Source organism: Maylandia zebra, linkage group LG12 (genome assembly GCF_041146795.1).
Source record: "Maylandia zebra isolate NMK-2024a linkage group LG12, Mzebra_GT3a, whole genome shotgun sequence".
NCBI classification, from domain to species: Eukaryota; Metazoa; Chordata; class Actinopteri; order Cichliformes; family Cichlidae; genus Maylandia; species Maylandia zebra.
The window spans coordinates 16,097,189-16,119,836 of NC_135178.1; the positions used below are offsets into that span (position 1 = coordinate 16,097,189).

General features: G+C 40.0%; 3 protein-coding genes across 5 annotated transcripts in view; all 3 read right to left on the bottom strand.

The window, feature by feature from the left end:
- The window catches only part of bin3 (bridging integrator 3), a 32,858-nt gene extending 25,640 nt beyond the window's left edge, over window positions 1-7,218 (bottom strand). Inside the window, exon 1 of the mRNA XM_004544318.3 lies at window positions 7,078-7,218. Coding sequence (XP_004544375.1) covers window positions 7,078-7,085 — 8 coding nt within the window. The 5' untranslated portion in view covers window positions 7,086-7,218. The remainder of the gene's footprint in view (window positions 1-7,077) is intronic.
- A 3,804-nt stretch (window positions 7,219-11,022) lies between these two features.
- egr3 (early growth response 3) lies at window positions 11,023-16,270 on the bottom strand. Of its 2 annotated transcripts, none has more exons than XM_004544319.4 (2): window positions 15,778-16,270; window positions 11,023-13,052 (listed from the first exon to the last, which is right to left on the bottom strand). In XM_004544319.4, exons 1-2 carry the CDS (start codon window positions 15,929-15,931, stop codon window positions 11,974-11,976), a joined length of 1,233 nt encoding a protein of 410 aa, XP_004544376.1. In that variant the 5' UTR covers window positions 15,932-16,270; the 3' UTR covers window positions 11,023-11,973. The 2 variants fall into 2 exon arrangements, with proteins under 2 accessions (XP_004544376.1, XP_076746881.1); XM_076890766.1 differs by lacking the exon at window positions 15,778-16,270 and adding an exon at window positions 13,262-13,948.
- Window positions 16,271-21,774: 5,504 nt separating this feature from the next.
- The window catches only part of pebp4 (phosphatidylethanolamine binding protein 4), a 52,815-nt gene continuing 51,941 nt past the window's right edge, over window positions 21,775-22,648 (bottom strand). For both annotated transcript variants that reach the window (XM_004544321.3, XM_004544320.3), the window contains one exon: window positions 21,775-22,496. In XM_004544321.3, coding sequence (XP_004544378.2) covers window positions 22,405-22,496 — 92 coding nt within the window. In that variant the 3' untranslated portion in view covers window positions 21,775-22,404. The remainder of the gene's footprint in view (window positions 22,497-22,648) is intronic.

A 22,648-nucleotide genomic window follows, 5' to 3' on the forward strand; every position in this document is an offset into this window, starting at 1 on the left:
TATCAAATGACACACTTGCTTTGGGGGGAAAAAAATGAAGGAAGCTTGTAACATTATAGATTCAGAATATGTGCACTTCAGCAAAGAGCCAAAAAAAAGTGGTCACTCTCTTCAGCTGCTCATGAGAACTGGCAAACACACCGGGTGAAGTGTGCTTTGGGGAGGGCAACTGCAAGTAGAGGGAGAGAATGAGAAAGAGGGAGGATGGTAGTCACTGTGAGAATCATTGCTACTGTTTCTTCACACAGCAATATTTCTGTAGGGGCTGTCACATTTAGAAACATTGGTAAGCCCAGTCCTGTGAACTCAGAACTAGAATCTGACATGGCAGAGGACTGGTCAGACGACTGCTAAAAACAAAGAGAAAATGTGCATTACACCAACTCAAATCCACAATTTTCTGAAACCAAATTTAAGCCAAGTGATGACACGCATGAGTAGACGCATAAATAAGGATTTTTCAAACAACTATGAAGACACATGATTAAGATCACAAATAACAGTGCCAAAACTTCCCAAAAATACATATGAACTAAAATCTAAAAGGTCCATAGTTTCTATGAGTCTTCCAGACGTACATCTTCATCTTGTAACTGTGTACTCTCACAAAGCAGCAGTACTAAAAATATGCTTATCGGTCGGTAATAGCTACTGTTGCTGTCTTTCCTATTTAATCCAACGTTTTAATCGATCACCATTAGACTTAAGAGTAGATTACCATGTATGATTGGCTTTTCAGAACCCAACCTGTTGGCTAGGTTGAAACCCTACAATAACTCTCTCTCTCACTTAGCCAGAGACCCAGCATAGCAAGAAGTCGTTTTTAAAGAAGTATCAAAGCAATGAAAAATGAAAAATCCCACTACTGGTAAGAACATAAAATTAGATGCAGAGATTTGTCAGCTCGGTCTTTAGCCTCAGTCTGAAGTGACAGCTTTTATAACTATGCAAAACATATAGACATATAACTATGTAATAACATGGATTTAACCAAATAACTGGGGAGAACTGCAGTGGATCATGATTCTGCCCGTTCCTTGACCAAGACGCATTTAAACTGGCTCTTTACACATGCAGTCATTATCAAAAAGTTGGTCATCTCACATTTAATGAGCTATCTAATCTTTGCTGTAATAGAATACACGTCACTGCTATCAACAAAGCACGTAGGCAAGAACAAAGACATAACAGTCTTCTTGATTCTGGACACATAATGCACCAACTGGAGTAACCATTGGCTTTTCAATAAAACTGCAAATGTGTACACCATTAGGAAGATAGTGCATCATTTGAGCTCAGATATTCCGTGGAGCACAGAAGGCTAGTTGAAGATGCTGGGAAGTGGAATTGTTCTGATGATGACCCTGAAGTCAAACCGCTCACGTCATAGAACCAAGTGTGCAGGCCCTGCTGGAATGCATCAGTCAGCAGAGCCCATGAAGGACTCTTTTCACTGGGTGAGCACCCCACTCTTGACCTTGCGGTTGGCGGTGCGTACTGGTAGATGTGTCGTTTGCCAGCTATTGACCAAATGACTGAACTGAATGACGCTATCATAGTTACTACTTACAGTCTTGCCTGAATGACACTAAGAACCTGAAATATATTACAAGTGAGTTAATATACATATGCGTCATAAGTGCACTGAAAAGTTATCTTCTTTGCATTTTCTCTAGAATTACAGTCATGAATTGTGAGAGACAAAACATGAATTATGCAAATTTCCTTTTAAATGTGTAAAATGCCACATGCAATTAGGGGCTGCTATGATCAACCCCTGTTATTTGTTTAAAAAAAAAAAACAACATAAAAAACTGTATAGTCATAATTTAGTCATAAGTTCAACTAAATGTAAAATATGCTAAACAAGAGAGAATGCAACAGTTGTGAACATAAATATGTTTCAAATATGACAATCAAAAAACCAATCAAATGTGTGTTTTAGTGGAGTGCTGGTAAATGTATGTCATTTAGACAAGGATCTCACAATAAATGTTAAAACGAAGACAAAGTCCTGCCTCTTCCTTATGCCACATCTGTTGTCAGTGTTTATCACTCTGGTTAGAGGATGAAGGGAAACTATCCTTCTTGCCACAAAGTATTGCTCACAATATTGCACAGACTGGATTATCAAGCCTTTATATTAACGTTCTTAATTACTAATGTCTGTTTGGATTATAATGTAGCTTATAAACAGTAGTCTTTCCCTGTCAGTCTCTGGAGTAACTTTGACACAAAGAACTCAGGGCAAATACTGTACAAAAATCCAGTGTATGGGATGTTTATGCTTGCTCCTGAGTGCCTTGCTTCAGTAGTAATCTTCCACTTCCATTGTCAAAAGAGAGCAACACTAGCTAAGCATACTGGGTAGCCACTAGCTTCAGCCTGGACAATAGCTGGTGAGTGTTTACAGACAAGCAGGTGTCATCAATGCAAACTACAATGCTACACTGGCAACCTACTTTTGGCCAAAGCAATTGCAAGGAGGTTCAGTAAGGCTACGTCCACACCTCATTTCTGTCTGTTATTTATTTACTTTCTGGCTCTTTGAAACGTCGCAGCAAAATGTCGAGGAAATGCAGAGTTTTTTAAATGGACTAACAATGAGGTGGAGTTGTTGCTGCGAGTACCACTAAAGTACAAAAAAGTACAAAGCAAGTGAGAGTTAAAGAATTTGAAGAAAAGCTATCTGGAGCATGTAGAAGCTGATATTAATCTTTAATAGGGCTGTCAAAATTGAGCGCAAACAAAACAACTCCTGTGTAACGCTATCTTAGTTTAATTGGTCACATGACTGCATCACATGACTAAAATGTGTCAGCATTTTCAAAAAGGCTCTGGGTTCACTGTACACACTGCGATGCGAAAACGGCGTTTTCAAATGTATTTGCTTTGGAGAGCGTTTTCAAAACGCTGCGGTTTCCTTGAACGAAAAAGCTGTCTCAGTATAGACAGAAGGTCAAAACGGAAAGAGAAAAAGATGCGTTTTCAAATAAAAACGTATTAGTGTGGACATGGCCTGAAGCACCATATAACTCTTTGCAATTGATTTCCCCTGCCAGCAACTATTCACCAACCAACTGGGTAAAACACATTTGTCCCTAGCAACTTGTGGTTGGCAGGGTGTCACTGACCACTCTCTAGGCCTGCTGATTTTACAGTGACTCCCAGCAACCTCCAACAACCAATCATCGACTGGCTGGGGAATACGCATTTTTCTCGTGCGACCGGTGGTTCCCAACTAGTGCCTTGTGTAACTAGGGCCTTGGCACTTTCTAAGTGGATGGAGAAAATGGTTTTAAAAGGGAGCACCGGAGTGTTAAGTGTGACCGTGTGGTAGGTTCAAAAAGGGTTTAAATGCTTTGCGAATTAGAATTTTGGTTTGAATTTTGGAAATCAAGCTCAAATGTCTTAGTCAAAAAACTCCAGTTTTAACCATCTATAAGTGCTGTCATCTTTCTTTAAAAAAATCATGAGATAATGGTTGAGTGTTAGGGGAAAAACCCACAACATTAAAATAATGCAAAATTTCTCTCTTTTTTCTTGCCTACAAACTGTTTACTGTTATACCTTCACAATGATCAACTGCTTGCATCTAAGGCTTTAAGGGAGTTTAATTTAGCCACTCCACCCAATACAAATAAATAACCTGTGGAAAATAAAACAGCTTCTTACCATGTGTGTCTAAAGTTCCTGGCAAAACCCTTAACCAACAAAAAAGCTTATATAAGCAGAATGCTAGTGATTTATTTCCATCCCTGTAAGAAAATAACTAAAAGATACGAGTATTTCTGGAATATACATAATTGACACTACATTCACAACAAGAAACTAAACTTTGGTGGGGGGTTTTCTGTAAACAAATTCAAACAATGGTTTTAGCCAATTAACTACACTCACTGTTTAGGAGCACCCACTTGGTAGACAGCCAACAATAAGTGAACGGGCTCTCCATAGATGGGCTCTGATTACAGTCATTGTAAAGGGCAATGCAACAGCCTTTCAACAGTTCTTCTGAACATTCATCCAGTCGACTTTTACACACCGCATGCTGCTGGAGACCCAAGAAAGCAGAGTAACTGGAGTCTTGAGATCACTCCAGTGTGAAGGAGACTCACTTTGGAGCTCTTCTCATGTGAGATTTCATAACTATATAATCAGTAGGGATATTACCAGAACCAATACTCTTGGTACCATTCAATATCAAAAGGTTTTGTTTTTCTTTGGTAGCATATGTATCACATGGGTAATTCTTTCTGAAGTAAAGGGGGAGCATGCATTTCCACCTGTTCTAATCAGTCTATATATGCTGAAGAAGAAGAAGGAAGAAGTCCTAAACTACAGGAAAACCTACAAATGGAGTGGGGTGATGGGGGCAGGGTGATGATCGATTTACAAACCACAATATAAAAAAAGCACTGGTAGCTGCCAATGCTAACCCCTTAGCCTCCTACTAGAAGCATGTGTGGCATGAATATGAAAATCCTAGGTGATTTTCAGAAAAGTTGACCTCTGACCTTGACCCAGAGGACACTGGGATTCAAACTTCTCTGAGATTTTAGTAGATGTACCCATGGTATGAATTTGAAAATCCCAAGTCACCTTGATCTTGTTATCATGTTCACAAGATTTTGAGAAAACCTGACCTCTGACCTTCAGGTCAAGGTCACTGAGATTTGAACTAATCCAAGATTTTTGGGAGTTGAACCTATGCTATTAATTGCAAAATCCTACACCACCCTGTATTGCATTCACATAATTTTCAGAAAACCTGGCCTCTGACCTTGAGGTCAAGGTCGCTGAGATTTGAACTCATCTGATTTTTAGTAGCTGCACCTGGAGGGTGATGACAATACCCCATTAGCCTTTTAGAGCTGAAGGATAAAGGTGTATGGTGTAATCCGGTCTTTAAGCCTGACGTCATTAGGCGTGCCTGGGCCCAAACTCCGCTGCAGGTCCCTAAGTCCAACGATCACTATGGCATGACTGAGAGTTAAAAACTGTCCAAATCCTTTCATCCGTAATAAAATGATCAGCGTTGCTGCTCTACCAGGTGTAACAATTAAGTTCAACATCCAGGCATCCATGAAAACCGAATTTATGAAATTTAACGGAGTTTGAAGTTAGCAGGAAGTTAGCTCGCACTCAATAAAAGTTAATGTGAGCGTTCCCGAAGGTTCGGTACAAATGCAATCGCATGGCAGGATGGTGTAAACGGACCGAAATTCAGTCGTGAGAACAACTGAGATAATCCATCCACAATACGAGGTCAGTTATTAATATACTGCTGCATGGGCTGAGCTGTAGTTACATCTTAAGGTTTTAAAAACTGAGCTTTAAAATGATTAGCGGTAATAAAAACCGAGAGAGGCCAACAGTGATTACTGAATGTTTTTAGGGGCTTGTTGAGATTAAATAGAACAAGATACAAAGCATTAAAACATGTAAAAAACACAAAAGCCTTATTAAACGCAGAGTAGTTTGGACCTGGAAGCAGGATTCATCAAGTCATCACTTAAAGACCGGATAGATATCCCCATGTTGGTGCGTGTTCCTGCGTCATCAAACTAATGCCTGTCCAGTACCAACAAAGCAATTGACTAATTACACTGTTGTAATGTCACAGCTGTCCAATGTGGGGGGAAAAAAGTTTGTTTATATAAAGCTCGCTTCTGGAGCAAATGTTAGCATTTTAAGTGTTCTCTTTATTACTTTATACAAGATAATAAACATATTTTTAAGTAAGGTTACTCATGTTGATTTACTGATGATTGTAGCTTTATCTTACCTCTTGGCTAATGCTAATTGAATGCTAAAATGTAAAAAAAAAAAAAAATCACCTAAAAGGCCTGGCATCCACATCTGCTTAAAGAATTCAAACTGAGACTGACAATCGCCCTTCTTATACAGTGCCAAAGAATGATTGTCTACCAAAAAATGACTTCTGGTGTTCGCTCAAAAAATCACTGCCAGTACCTGAACTGTTGTAAATGACTTGGTGGCCAATAATTCCTCAAACAATATCTCTCATGAATGACATCAAGTCATTTTTCTATATTCTTTATTTATCTATGTAAAAAGTCTCATTGACATTAAAAATGTCTTTTTCAAGAGAGAGCTGGCCCGGAGGCCAAAAGAAATGGGAACAAATATAACATAACAGGTCTATGAAGATATTTTAAATGGCCAAAAAAGAACCGAATTGAGTATAATGTAGAGTATGAACTAAGTAGGTACAATAATGCAGTCATAAAGACAGTTGCAAAACAGATTATTTATTTTATGTACAACTCCCTTTTTTAAATTTATGTACAACTCCCCTTTAAATCAGCTTGACTGCAGTCTATTTACCATTATAAGCACAGGCATATAATGGTAGACATATATGGTAGACATATAAAACAAAACACAGAAACATTGGAAATCACTTTTTGGCACGATTCCTGCGAGACACACAAATGAAGACGACACACAGCTATCATTGCTTAGAAAATCAAAGTTCACAAAGAGCCCAAAAGCATGTGTCAACATACCAGCTAGTCACAGCTGATTACTGTCGACCGACGTTTATATCCCTTTAAATTGCTTCACCGTAAACCCGTCCGACCTGACAACTGACGACACGAAGTTTCCACGTTTAGCAAAAGCCACAACCCTAGATTTTATTAAACAGTAGAAACAAGAAGCCTAAACTTAAAAGAGCAGTTAGGTCATTTTTCCCTCCCTAATTTTAGAGCAACTAGGCGAACTAACAGCTAGCTAACATATACTGTACAAGTAGCTCGTAAACGACTTTGTCGATCCTGTGCCAACTGTGTGTAACAACTACAGCCTTGCGACCACGTTTTACAGAAAGAGTTTTGGGGCAACCTAGTCTTACGGAAAGGTTACTAGAAGACGTTTTTATTCGTGAAACACTTGGTTTGACACGCTAAAGCTAACTCTAGTTACACTATAGGTGCCTGTGAGCGCTTCCAGATTATAGCCCGAGCCCGGTCGACAAGTCAGTCCTAAATTAACTTGAATGGATCGTTTACAGTTATATTTTATTCATAACAATGTAGTCAGGGTACATACCAGCTCATTTTGAGTGAACTTTTACTCCGGTTTCATTGGGTAGTTTTACTATCTTCCGAGTATTACTCCTTTCTACCAGTCAGCAGTCGAGCTCAAAACAGGAAGTCCGGAGCTTAGCCGCGTCTGCTTCCTCTAAGGAAGTTTTGTGGGACACGAACACAGCAGCGACAGGAAAAAAGTCACTTGGAAGCACATGTAATGTAATATCAGACTGAAACGTCGCCTTTTTGTTCTTTTGACACCCGAGTAAACTGAAGGCAAGTTATATTTTTCTTTATTCAAGTACTTATACATAGAAATAACAAAACAATTGCATTACAACAAACTGAAGTGCCAGGTAAACAGGGGAGCACACCTCCCCATCACAAGGATATAGTAAAATTCATTTCAATATTCAGCTCATCATAAAAGGACCTTATTATAAGGTAATAAAAACATGAAATAGGCTAAAGACATCCACAACATTTTAAACAAGACCCCTTGTTTTTCTTGAACAAAAAAAAAGAAAAAAAGAAAAAGCCAACAGAACAGTTATCCCAGTGTGTGTTTCCAATTGTCTGTCTTGCATTGTTGTAAGGTTTATCCCATTTCACCCAATGAGACTTTTTATTTTCATGCATAATAAAGAAATGAGCGCCACCCACTACAGCGTCTGAGGGTAGCACTTTGGAACATTTCCGTGCACATGCAAACATGAGGATACTTGTAATGAAAGGAAACACAACACAACAGAAAACAGGGAGTATTGACTCCATCTGAACACCAGTGTCACTGCCGAAGACCACAAAATCCCTGAAGCCACCCTGTAGTCCATAAGATGACGTGAGTTACCTATAATATCTACACATTATTGAGATCTCTTCAAACATCTTTTTTTTGTTTGTTTTTTTTTCTTTTCTTTAAAAAAAAATCCTACAGTTATTAAATGTCATGAATGAGCCCAAACCTAGGGATTTGCCCTAGGCCAACTTTACGGAGACCAAATCAAACAGTTGCACACAAACATTAGCACAAGGCTGCCTTCAGTTGCAAGCAGAGGGAGGTCACATTTATGATTTGTTGCTCCTGCGGAGTTCTCATCATGTATTGTTTTTGATCAGCCAACCCTGCAACCCAGTTTGGCACAAAGATGGCCGCTGATATTGGCTCAAGTCCAATACGGAGCATGGGATGAAGCAAATTCCAATTTCAGAGCTTTCAGCTGCCCACTATTGGACAATAGCCCGTAAAAAAAAGAAAGAAAGAAAGAAAAAGTGATTGGAAAAGCATTATTAAAGGTGGTGGGTTTGTTTCTGAGTTTAACAGTCGATTGATGTATGTCTGTACCATTCACACCTTACTCAGATGGTTGTTCAGAAGAACATGGAGCAGGCTCTATTGTTCAGCCGCTATATTACATTAAGGGAGTGGGATGATAGTGGTGGTGGGGGGTTACTCATTTTTTTAGCCACAAAACAATAAATGACAGAAACAGTGAGACTGATAAATATTACGTTTGTAGCTGTAATTAAATGGCTTCATGGAGACGCCTTAGTCTACATCAATCTTTAACAGAAAGCAACATAACACAGTTTGTCTCTTGGAGGAGAGCATAACTTTGGGTCAAATCAATTCAAAATAATCCACAGTCTAACATCAAATGAATCTAGATGAGCATCAGTGATAAAACATTTTGGTTCATGTGCCGTATATATATTCTTATGTGCTGACTCCACGAGGATGTATGTGACAATACAACCTACGTTAGACGCAGTCGCTCAAACTCCAATGCAATGTGTGAAAATGAGTCGTTGTTACAAAGCCAATAATGTGGCAATACAGATAAGGAGGGGGTTACATAATGTGTCAGTCTGCAAAAGTAAAATGTATTCAGGACTTTGTTTGTTTGTGACATTATATTAGATCACAAAAGAAATCTTTAGATGATGTCCATCCATGCGGTAGAATCATTTATCTCTCTGTGATACAAAACCATTGAATTGCAGTTAGATGGCACAGGGCTGTGTTAACTTTTAGACTATCTCAAAAAGTGCAAGGAGGTCTGTTCATGTAACCACGTCGATGAGCTGAGAAAAGGCTCTCTGAGGCCAAATTAATTGGAAAATAAGTGGACACTTGCCAGGAAGCTCTGCAATGAAAACTGTAACAGGAAAGGGAAAGTATGGACTTTGGAAGCTCATTTCTGTGTGCACTGTGCTCTCTGTGGCATTGCTTTTCTGAACTTTACTGTTGGCCTTTACATTTGTCTCTTCATATTCTCTTTCAGCCTGATTGCTGTGTTTGCTGACCATTTAAATGTTTATTTCTTTTTTTTCCCAGCTGCTAACGTTGTTCATATAAATTCTCCGCCTCACATAAAGCGTACTCATTATCAGCCAGAGTGCACAGCTAATAATTCGAAATGTTGTCAAGGTGAATAACAGGAAGCATGTTTCTTTTAAAAAGAGGACCGGTGTTTGAGAAATGATATAAAATCTGAATTATGCTATCACATGGACAAGGTTATTACTGCACAAATATTTCTTTAACTCTTGTTTTGTTTGCTGAATCCATTACTGATATGTTTGATATCTGGTCTTTTTTGCTAGCCTCAACAATAATTTATTTATTCCTTAGTCTTATTTTTCTTTTTAACATGTTTCATTGGCTTTGCCCCAAAGTACAATACATTTATCGTACTGGATAAAAACGTCATATTGGTATGTCAGTTAGGATGTTTTGCATTTGCACCACATAACCATAACACAGCCTTGGAGGGGGGAAAACCCTTCTTGCTTTCCATGAGTAAAGCAAAGCACTATTATCAAATGTGGTTATTGTTATGATATCAGTCAATATCACTATAACACAGAAAATATTACAAAATATTTCCTTAAACCATAAAAGGTGTTTCCTTCTGTAAGCACAAATCTAAGCAATTTAACTAAAGAGTCATTTGTGAAAATGATCAGCATTGCACTGTAATAAACTTCAAAAATTAAAAAAAAGATCCAATCATTCGGGCGAACATCTATCTTAGAGCAACCAGTGCCTTTTTTTATTTTAAATACAGTGGGGAAGATGTGCTAATTAAAATAACCGATATTGCTATAATGGAGATACACAATATGTAAAAAAAAGAAAAGAAATCTTGTCATTTATTCAGAGAACACATTAGTGCTTCCTTAAACCAGTTTCCACTTTAAAGCATACACATGGTGCAGATGCTATTATTCTTTTTTTTAATGGGAGATAGCACACCATATTTGGCACTACTGTAGTGCTCCAAAAAAAGTTGTTGTTTTTTTTTTTGCAATCACCTATGACAACAAAATATTCTGTATTATAACTACATTACTAAAAGCTTTAAGACACATTCTGCACAAGCATTCAGTCAACTGAAAATTCTTGTTTATGCAGACATTTGTATTTACATAGTGTGCATGAAGGCATGCACATAAATTTTATGCACGATTTAATACTGAATTATGGTGCATTTGACATTTGAGTACAAAAAGTGAAACTTCTACTGTAGCTACCTGCATACATATTTGTATTCTGTACAACAACAACAACAACAAAAAAAACAACAAAAAAAAAATCCAACATGTTAGTTTACAGCTCAGTCTCTCTGTATTAAAAAAAGATGTAAACATGGATTTGGATGTTTCTCTTTTCCTCTTATGGGATACTGCTCCTCATTCGATGACTTAAAACCAAGCAGTTTAGTCCTTTTACTCCAAGAATCACACAGAAGTGGCCCCTGTCATTTTTTACCCTTATTTAGCTTTGCTTTCATATACTGCTGGTTTGCAACCCAGTGCTTATTTAAACAGTTCAATTCGTCTAACTGTGCTCTTAGTTAATTTGATTTATGGGTTGGTGGCATTTGTCATGACTATATTGCATATAATTGCAGAACTCAAGAAAACTGAGAAATGAACAGTATTGGTGAGCTTTTTCTAAAAAAAAAAAAAAAAAAAAGGAAAAAGAAAGCAACAGAAATTATATCTGGTAACGCCACATGAAGCTACCATATAAAAAGGCAACCCAAAAAAAAAAACCAAACCAGTGTATCACAGTGACTACAAATAAATAAGTATTGGCAAAGGCATCGATTGCTGCAGGCGTGTGTGTACATGTAACAGGACAAGACATCGGTTTTGCTTTGTGTGACCCAGTCAAGTCGTTCTCTAGATCTGACTCATTTGTGCAGGTAAATCTAAATCTGGTGTGTGGTTAATGAATCTGAGCTTTGCTTTAACTCAACGTTTGTGCTAAGCTGATACCACTGCTATGTTTTGGCAAATGTCAGGCACAGTAAAAAGAACAAGGTTGGCTGCATCATCACAATACATTTGGCACATTCCTTTGAGAAAACAACATTCAAAAAGAGGTGGAAAAAAAACAACCCCAGAACACAACAAAAAGACAGTCAAGTGCCACTAATAAGGTTTCCATGACGGTACACAAATGTAACCAATTGCACTTTTAAACAGCCTACTAAAATTAATGCATACATCCCCAGACCACTCGTTCCTCATCTCCCTCATAATTCTGTCTGTTTCGACCCTTATCCTGGATTCTGGCTTCCTTCCAATTTAGAAAATTTCATTCAAATTTACAAAAGTGTATCCACTCCAAAACCTATAGATACACACGGTGCCCTTTCTTTGTGTTGGCACTGTGTTACAGTAGCTGAGGCTCTGAGTTGCTTGAAAGAGAAGGGCGTAGCAGCCTTTCCCCTCTTACTTAATCTAAAGGCATCCATCTCAAAAATAGAAGGAACTGAAAAGAGCAGGGGTGTAAAAGAGAGGAAAAGAGTCACCTATTTATCTCATAGCAGACGTGATCCCTTCTTCCTACGTCTCTTTATTGTGTGTGGTGAGGGTCCAGTCCAAGTGCACGTAGTGATGGTCATGACGTTCCCACAGTTGGCCCCCCGCAGGAGCTGGGCGGCGAGCTGTGGCTCCCAGCTGCCCCACTGCTCTTGTCAGCTGGCTTCTTGTCCTTCTGTTTCAGGTGCACCTTTGCGTGTCTCTTTCGCTCGTCGCTTCTGGCAAACTTGCGTCCACAGAACTCACAGGAGAAGGGTTTCTCACCCGTGTGCGTGCGAATGTGTGTGGTCAGATGGTCGCTCCTGCTGAAGGAGCGCATGCATATTCGGCACTGGAAGGGTTTGTGACCCGTGTGGATGCGGAGGTGACGCGTGAGCTCGTCTGAGCGCGAGAAGCGTCTGTCACAGTTCTCTGCCGGACAGGCGTGCGGCCGCTCGTGGACCGGGGTTTTGCTGGGACGGTTGGGGTACTTCCGTGGTCGGATGGGTTTTAGGGTGAGTGTCTGTGGTGGGGGGTGGTGCTGAGGTGGGTGCTGCTGCCCGCCGATGAAACCTGGGTGAATTTGCTGCTTGTCTTTGAATGCTCTGATGGTCTCCAGAGGCGTGATGGGTGGAGGGTTGACTCGGATGGGGTCCATGGTCTGAAAGGGCTTGTGCTCCATCACGCCGACCTCCCCTTGATGGTGGAAAAGGTTGTAGTCGGGGATCATGGAGAAAAGACTGCCATCCATGGAGGCTTTTGATGTGGAGTGATAGTCATTGCCAGGGTAGGCTAGAGGGGTGCTGGTGGCAGGGCTGTGGTGAAAGGAGACCTGATCCTGGTACAGGTCACCACAGGTGGAATAAGCAGGCAGTGGTGGACCATATACCTGCTCCATGTCTGACGTCTGTCCGCCCATGCTTGCTGCGGAGGATGATGTTTGTGTCGTTACTGTGCCGGGTGATGGAGAAACACCGAGGATCCCCGCGCTCACAAGACTGATGATATTGTTATCAGAGCACCAGCCAGAGCCACCAATGCCACCTGAAGGAGGAGTGTCAAAGGCAAACTTCCCCAAGTAGGTGACAGTCTGCCCGCTGCGGTTGGACTGGAAGCTGGATCCATACTGAATCTCCGAGGTTGCTTTCTCGCTTCCCATGCCCAGATCCATGATATTATCTAGATGAAAGCAAATAAAAACACACATGAATAAATCATCAACGTGATGGCTCATATGTGAATTTGAAATGTAATCATTTCATAAGAAAAGCCCAAGAAAGTAATAACATGGCGTACTCTCTGGAGAAAAAAACAAAAACAAAACTTGGCTACATGAACTTTAAGCGGCAGTCCTCAAGGTTTGTCCGGAATTCAGATGTTATGCATACCTGTGCAACAGACAACAAATGATGAAAAATGAAAGAAGTCCCATAGAGTTCATAAAGAAATGTGAACGCTGTCGGACCTGTAAGTTAAGTGACTGACTGCTGCATCTGAGAGAAGGGTGTCTCTCTCTCGCTCCTCTCTCTCTCAGATCCCACAAGCTCTCATAAATCAAGACCTAAACACCCCCTTTGATCCAGTCATTGTGTCCCTCAGGAGGACAGCCAAACTGAATGGCAAGATTTGATTTCTTTACAGCAGGGAGGATTATAAAGGCAGACGCCACATCCATCACGCTCAAGGATTCAAAACACATACGCAACAAAGAACATCTGGGAGGAATTTTACGTGTTTCCTACCCCATTTCACAAAATTTCCTTGATATTTTCTATCGCTCACACTTCAACCAAGAACGAACAGTCTCTCGTGCACATTTGACTTTGTCATAAGGTGCCTTAAAACCCACCAAATACAGATGTACTTAATGGGTGACATATACATGTGCTGGTTATATACTCAAAAAATTAAATATGAGACTTTCTTTTTTTTTTTTTTTTTTTTTTTGTAAATTGGAATGCTCTCTTCGCCAGCAGTTAAAAAAGACGTCTCTTTTCATTTATATTTTCCTTCCCAGTAATTACAGCCTGCTGGAATTTGGCTGAAAAGAAAAAATTCTGTGCATTGTGCACCATACCATTTAACACATGGAGACTTGGAGCAAGCTATATTTTTCTATGACATTTATAAAACAAGTCTCAGTTTATGTTTATTATTATTATTATTATTATTCTTATTATTCTTCTTCTTATTATTATTGTTATTGTTATTATTATTATCTAATAATCTAAATCTTTTGGAGGTATTTTGTGTAATATGATATTTTAATGGAATGAGGGACATTAATTAAAATCACCACTCTTTTATTATAGGTCAGATTTGAAAAGCATAGCACACACCTGCTCCACCTGTAAAATCACAGCATAATACGTTCAAATTGTACTTTTTAAAAATTTTGTATTTTACCCCAAATAATAAAGAAACAGGAGGACAAAAACAGACGGACCTATTGTAAATATATGGCTTACAGTTTACTGAGAGAATTTCAGCAAGGGGAGAGGTTTAAAGTAGCAACACACACTCCTGTAACCCGCAACATCTTTTTTTTCCTTATTAAGTTTCATTCATTTTTTTAAACGTCCCAACCAAGGTCTCAAAATATATTCTACTGCCGAGTCAAAACAAAATGATAATAATAATAATAATAATAATAATATGGCACACGTATGTCATAAACTTGTATTTATTCCAAATTTTTTAAAAAAACCAAAAATGTCACGTGTAACACCTGGCGCTTGGATAATTCAAAGGCACACCTCTGAGATAATTGAGGGGGAAATATTTCAGTTTAAAATGAATCTAAAGATCTGCTTTAATCTGTGAACAAAACACCTGAAGAGGAAATAAAAAGAAAAGAGGGTCGTGCATGAAGTTGTGCACGGAGCAGGTAAATCACAGTTACTAAATTAAAGGAAACGTGAAGTTAAATATTTGATATATTTTCGTGGATCACTGACCCATCATCTCAGAGGGTTAAAGCTGTACAGCGAGGGATTGATTTAATGCCAATCCACGACACTGAGCCGAACAACAAGTCGACTTTAGGTAGGCGTCTGAATTAAATATAAATATGTTAGCCCGATTTGGACTACGCGATAAATCAGTTAATATATCCGGCCTTGCCACTCACTGAATATAAGCAGGTTCAGGGGCCTGACGTCTAAACGTGTTTCATATAGGGGGGAAAGCGGCCACACACGCCTACTAAAATCTGACATGCTAATAGAGTTGTGAATGAGAGTCATTGTCTAAAGTAGTTGACCCATCTTTGCGGGATATTAGATGAACAAATCGGTGACAGTGGAGTTTGACCACATAGGCCTAATTAAACACATTTTCCCTCACCGTAAAGATCTCAGATTCAGCCACGGAGCCCTGCGCGTTTTTTTTTTTAATGGACTTTGCGCAAATTAGCCGTTTTCCACTCACACAACCTTTCACATCCAGACATTTACTCAAACGCGCTTCAGCTTTGTTGAATTAAAGCCACTTTAAGCTACGCGTCGCTACTTAAATGAAACACGTGAGCCGATGTTTTAAAAGTTTTTTCTACGCGTGAGTAGGCAGCAGTTGGCTTTTTCGGGCTGAAATCCTGGCATCTCGGCTGTACGGACAATGGAATTATGATAACGACAGCAGTAAAAACACACACGATCAACTGAGTGGCATTTTTTGCGTAGTCTGTCTAATGTAAAGAGGGCGATGTTCACCTGAACCCTCTCAAAAAAAACAAGAAAAGAAAAAAGTCCAGGTTAGAATTGAGCCTTTGTGCGCAACAGCCTAAGCGCAAACAGGTGCTCCAAAGCCCCGAGACAACTGTTGCCGTCCGCGCGCATCGCAGTTTGAGCCACTTTTCTTAAAACACACACACACTCTCTCTCTCAAAAGTAGATCAAGGTCTTACCTGTGTTCATCTGTGAATAGTGATTAATGGATTCCGTACTGGTGAAAATATTCATAGACGTCGGGATGTCCTCTTCTGGGTAGAGACTGTCAGGGATCGTGTTTATTAAACTGCTCATGGTAAGAGGGATCTTGTCCGCTAGTTTCCCTGTCATAGCAGTTATATTCAGTCCGACATTTATAAAGGGCAACGCGCAGGTATCCCAGACAGTTACAGAAAAAGAAAAAAACACCGGGTGTTCTCAAAGTGGAAAACACAGGTGTGGATCGGGCGTGAAAAAAAGAGAGAGGAGCAGGAATGAATCCTGTTGCTGTAGCTATCCAAGTATCCCGCGGAGGATGAGCAGCGCCGGTTATCTCCCCCTGTGTGATCACAGGCTATTGTTGTTATTAATCTGATCACTGTGGAAGCTGATGGGCTGCTTGTGGGGGAATTTGAAGTCTGTGAATCAATGGAGGAGGTGGTGGTGTTGGTTGCACAAGAGCAGCTCTACTTGCTCTATTGGAGCTGGATAGGGGACTCCAGTCTGCCCGTATTAAATAGGGGGATGGAACATTTGTGTGACGTAGATGACCATATATGGACATGGGCGCCTAGCGCCAGGCTCTCCACGCGTCAGTCGGTGGAAACTACAGTGGAGGCAAAAAGGCTCCGACAGACAGATAGCTGCAAAGTTTACAAAATCCACATGCCACATCCAGCTGCGTCCTTCTTCAGGAAGACCCGCGGCTCTCATGTGTTCCCGTCCTTGTGGAAACATTGCAATGATTCAGCAGCACTTATCTTTATTGTCAGTCCTCATGTGCATTTATCAGGCACACAGCCGGCTAGTTATGCATGTGTGTGTGTGTGTGTGAGACAGTAACAGAGTGTGTTGTGGCGTTGGGGATTGTTGCTGAGACAGTACACTGCTTACTATCACAAGTTGTTTCTTAACATTCTGCCCAAACTAACCAAATAGTGAAATTTTTTTTTGTTGACTTTACTCACAGGCCTGTTTTTTTCCCTTTCAAAGCTAAAGCCACAAACTTGAATATTGAAAGTGTAAGTGCTCTTCATTGTCACACACACAAACACACTTTGTACCTTCCTACATGCTCGTTGCAGAACACTGACTCCTTTTCATGCAGCATCATTGTCGCAGAAATGCAGTAAATGGCGAAGTTAATCGTTTGTAAATATTGCAAGGGCTTTGCAAATCCACAGGCTTGCTTCGACTTGGAGCCCCAGTGACCGCTTAAGTGGAAACTCCAAATAAGGCAGTGTCCGGCCCCGCCCCTAAATGTCTGTATTTGGACATGTGAGTTCCGGGTGGTAGTAGTGGAAAAGTGATCGGAAGCCACAGACGTTTAAAGAGATGACAGTGGACAAAGCGTCATGGCTCGCTTTTCACCAACTTGTGAAAAAAAACAGAAAAAAACCCCAACTTCTTTTTTATTTTATTTTTAAATACACCCATGTAATTTGGTTTATTACACTAAAAGTTAAAAACAAAGAGAGAAAAGATAATAAAAAATAAAAAGCTTTGGAGTCACCATCCACTCACGATCTTTGAATGGTTTCACTCCTAATTAATGATTTTAAGAAAGGTTTCTTTAAATCGATTTTCCATTGCTGCTGCTGTGTCAATGTAAGCCACGCAGGCCTGTGCAACATTCTCAGAAAATACTGAATGAAATGTCAGAGCTTGAATATTTCAGACCTGAGAAATTAATAGTACCTCAATGAACCAGAAGTGTAAACAGTGTGGGAGAATTAGTCTGAATCATGCTCAGTGTTTAGGGGGCTTATACAAACAGATCAGCCAGTGATCTCGTATGTCTCATTACTGAGTCCTCCATGTGCTCGTGTCTGCGTTTTATGAGTGTCAGTCATACCAGTGGGCTGTCCCCCTCAGGGTGTCTTCACTCCGCTCTTGTAGGATACCTTAAATCGGTTAAGCAGACAGCAGTTATCCCGGTAAACTTGATTCGAATTGCAACATTCTTATAACAGGCTGAATATAGATTTTCTGTTTTGGCTTCATCACGTCATACTGATTCATTCCCTCGGCTTGCTCACTGTATCAACTTTTTTTACACTGGCCCAGGTCAAAGGGCATCGCGAGTTAAATTTGTCTTGATTCTGTTTGCCAGGGGTGAAAGTAAAAGTTGCAGAACATCAATTTGCCTTTTAAACATTATCAGAAGGTTTTCTATTAAGTTTTGTATTTTAGTAGCAGGAAAACCTGATAGGATGAGATTATTCATAATGTTTCTAAAATCACTATTTATCATCTTATATTACTGTCATCTTGCAAAAATGCATGAGTTCATCAATGCAGTGATCCATGGAAAAAGGCTTCCTCAACTGTTATGTCTATAGATGCAAATCAATCAGAATCCCATCGGCATGACTGAGGACCTTCTGTACTGCAGTGTATCTCGCCAAAGGGAAGGGCCGGGTGGTGGCTCTGTGGTTGGAAAGTTGAACAGTCGAGCTGGAACACCTACCGTACCTGTTGCTGTTTTATTTCCTCGACTGTGAGCCGGGGCACATGAGGCAGGCCTGCGTTGTTTGTCCATGGCCCTGCGGCGTTAGATCTCTTTGACTGCAGTGTCCGGGCTCTTTTGCATACAGGGATTCCATGGAAGCACATGCTTACTTTAAAGCAGGAAACTTCCCAGTCAGCGTGGATGTGCAGGCAAATAAGTTTTGTTTTTCCAAGCTTCATGGGGATAGCTAAAGTGTTTTTTCCTTACTATTAAAGGAGTTGGAAAGTTACACTGCCTGCAAATTTACATTCTTTATTATTTCCTGTGCTGTTCTTGTGTAACCTGTGGTTACTGCAAGCATCGATGAGGGGGCACAATCATCATGGTGGCTTGAGTTGGGGCATGTCCAAACCTGAAAACAGCGTACGGCATTTTACTATGGGTTTCCGGCAGAGTGACATTTTTCTGTGATGATTTGTAATACTGAGGAACAGTGCTAATAAGTCCCTTTTCACTCCATAATGTAATAATAGAACAGAAGTGCCGCCCTATTATTAACCACTCCTCTCGGTTGAAACTTTAGTTAACACGCCAGATTATTCAGTCCTCCATTTTTTAAGCTTTTGCAACCAGCTAAACACAATCATGATCATGCTTTTGCAAAGAAATAAAAAGAGTGTCCCATGTTTGCTGCGTGAAACAACTGGTAAGATATGATCTCACTTCCTGTTTGTAAGTTTCAGTGCCAATTCTGACAGGTTATTGATTACTTTAAAGTTAACTTCATCCACCAATTTCTTAACTTTTTAAAATTGGGCATATGGTTTATTAATTTACATCATAGTCACACTAGTACATCATCCAATTGAGAAGAATTTGCAACAAACAACCCAGAGACCTGACAGAAAATAAGGGACATGCAGCTGACATTATATGCCTAAAACCTCTCCTCTTTTCAAATTGAATGAAGTACAAAATAAAGATGGTGTTATATTCAACAATATGTTGAACTAGTGCTTGAGTCCATAAACTCATCAGGCCATTTTTTACTGGGATCACAATCAAGCCAAAAGGATTGTTTTTACCCGAGACATCTATGCGTGTTTTTGAAGGGATGCCAAATGCTATCAGTTTTTCTGTAAAGCAAATTTACCTTGCCTATGGGTATAATAACGTTACCTTGACTATGCAGCTGGGCTCATTTTAGCCGCCAGCTGAAGTGGTTTTGCTTTTCTGAAACGTATCTGTATCTGAATATCCTTCAGATACAGTCTGTAGTATAAAGGTGCCTCCAACTTCAAACTATTGGAGATAACAGTGTATACCAAGTTTCAGACATTTAACATGGTAAAAAGGATCAAGATATTATCCCCTATCTATGTAAAATTTTAAATTTGGCACAAAGGACAGTGGAAGAAGTGTAATCAAGTTAGAGAGAAATATTCTTCCTATGCAGATTTAAGGCTCGTCTCCTTAGTGTGCCTTATTATTGTTTTCCAGGCAGCAGATGAGGATAGCCCAGTAAGAACAAACTCTACCTTCCCCCCTGATACTATCATTGTCCAATTACTACCTGATATTCCGAAGGGTCCTTTTAAAACAGTCCTTTTATTGATGCTAACTTTATCCTGCACACATACCTGTAAAATTAAAGTACATTAAGGAATCACCTGCTTTTAACCTCATAACTTCTCTTGTACTGTAGATCCAGTTGTAGAGAAGATTTTCCAGTAATTATAGAGTTGCCGGCGTGATCCACAAGCCAGTGTACTTGAATTGAACCCGAGGCTGTTTCGTATGGTATGCCAGTAACTCGGGACTTGTGTGTGAATGAGAAACACATCGTAAATGGCTTTGTAAAACCACTAAGGTTAATGGTCTAATGGTTACACTCTGTACAGTTTGAGGGGAGAATGTAAAATATAATACATAAGCTTTTAGCTTTATTTTTAAGACATGCATCCATAAAGGTATTTAAGTTATCTCCCTATTGAGTCTGCCATTTGTAGTAGAGCTTCACTAATATGGATACCAATGTGCATTTAGAAAGCAGGGCCAGCACAGATACCTCAGCAAAAAATCTTTAGAGGTCAAGAGGTGTATTTTAAAATTCTGGATTCCTTGTTGTTGAATGTAAACAAGTGTTCAATAGTGCCTAAAAACCTGGATAATCACGTGAACTTTTGTTTTTAGAATTGGGACTCAAATTTCCAGGTGGGCTAAAACACACACTGAGATTCATATAAAGACAATGCCACTCTGTCGAGGTTAAACGCACAGAAACACGTGTGCAAAATGGTGAGCGGATCATGCCGTCGAGTTCACTTTGCCACTGCTCACAGTAAGTGATGAAGTTCAGTGAAATAAATCTACTTCTGCAGCGAAGAGAAAAGAAGAATGGAGACTCCAAGTAAACATGCATATTAGATCACTCAGCGGTGGTTAGGCAATTGAATTGATTATACAAATTCCTTTTAATTAATCTAAGTTTGAATAAATTAAAAAAATATTAAATGCCTTTCCCATATCATCAGGGGATGTGAGAAGCTTTTTCAGAGAAGTACAATATACTGTGCAGCGATGAACTACAGCTGTCAGTTTTTCTTAATCATAATATTTCAACTCTCCTGACATTCGGAGTAAAAATAAACACATTCAAGGAAGCTGAGTGGCAAAACCCAGCTGTTTTGGCAGGATATCTCCAAGATATAAAGCAGGGAAAAAAATGCACAGTGTATTTGGAAGTACAAATCTTGGCATTTCAGTGGTGTACTGATGGATTCAAGTAGGTGGTTTTTTGGAAGAATGCTCTCCCACTTGGCATGCTTCACAATGAGTGTGGAATTATACTCGACTTGCCAATTGTTAAAAATGTGATTTCATAAGTCAAATAAGATGGGTAAATCAAGGTCAAGAGTAATTTTCAAACCGACAGATACTTAACATTTATTCAAAAGCAATGGATTCACTGACAAACTGTGTGCTTATGGTTGTTTTTGTTTGTTGACTTGGCTGCTTTGAATGCTAAGTCGGGGAGGCAAACAAAGCAAACGCAGGACAAGTTGATCAATGATCTCCCAGAGTTCACGGAGGGGCCGCGTAAGGGTTTTAACCAAGGCTGGCTTAACCACCAAAGGAACAAAAACCTCCATTACCTACTCCCGCCTAGCCCACCGATGAGACACCAAATTAAGGTCAATGAAACCACCAACTAGAGATTGATCATCAGGACATCAAAGTCACTGATGTAAATCCAGCCTTTTTCAGACATCTGGGGTATTGATACAAGCCTCTCCCAGAGGAGAGTTGCTGGTTAGAAACCGATATTCCTCATGGCGTGGGGGGTGGGGGGTCCTCTGACCCACCTTCTACAAAGACCTGCGAGGTCTGAAAAGTATCTCATCGCGAAAGGGTTGAAAAGTTTATCCGCATCATCCTCTACAGACTTGCCAGGTGAGGCTCTTACGCAACTGTGCAAAGTTCAAACTGGGTTTGCTGTCCCAAAGTTACACTCAAGGACACGTTTAGATCACAGCAGCCTTTACTTCAGATAAATCAATCAAGCGCATGAAAGCAGCTCATTGTTTCCAGTGGTCAATGGAAATATGATAAACAATTACACAAACAGTAAGTTCCTTTCACTTGGAGCATGACAGGCCCTGTGGCTCCTCCCCTGCCCTGTCACTAGAGTATTTTGGTTCAAGTTCCACTGCGGCATCCGGCTGTGTTGCGGTCTCGGTTTCACCTCCCACTTCCTTTTTTTGGCCCTGACGTGTTTCCGCCCCTGAATTAGAATCAACTCTTTCCACACAGAGTTGTGATATCAGGCCGTCTTCCTTCTCTTGTCGACAGTGTTCGGAAACTAATAAGAAACCCCCTGGTAAAGCTAAATTCTACCTCCCAAATCCTTTGCTCCGTACCACGTGACAAGAGATACGGGCCGAGATCAAAACCCTAAGCAGCTGGTGTAACACAAAGAGGAAATCTCGCTCTCTAACGTAATGATAAGATAAAGGCAAAGAGGGCTCGCTTGTGCAAGCTTGAAGAATGTATGCTGTTTAGTAATTGCTGATAGAGTAAAAGTGAGGAGAAATCTTTCATATTTGTCTACTGACAGATTCTTCTTCTTCCATTTCAGGCATCTGAGCATCCTCTAGTCTTTGTAGTTCTGGGTGAGAAACTGAAGAGTAGCCACGGGCTCTCCCAGATCAAAACTTGTGATGAAGGCTTGAAAATCCCATTTACCTGTGGGAGCGGGGAGACAAACACAAAGATATTTATAAGTATTTACAGACACTTGGAGGGGAAATGTACTCACTTTTCACTCTGATCTGAAACCGTTTTCAGATTGATTTCAATAAATTATTATTATCTGTTAGATAATAAGCAATATTGTA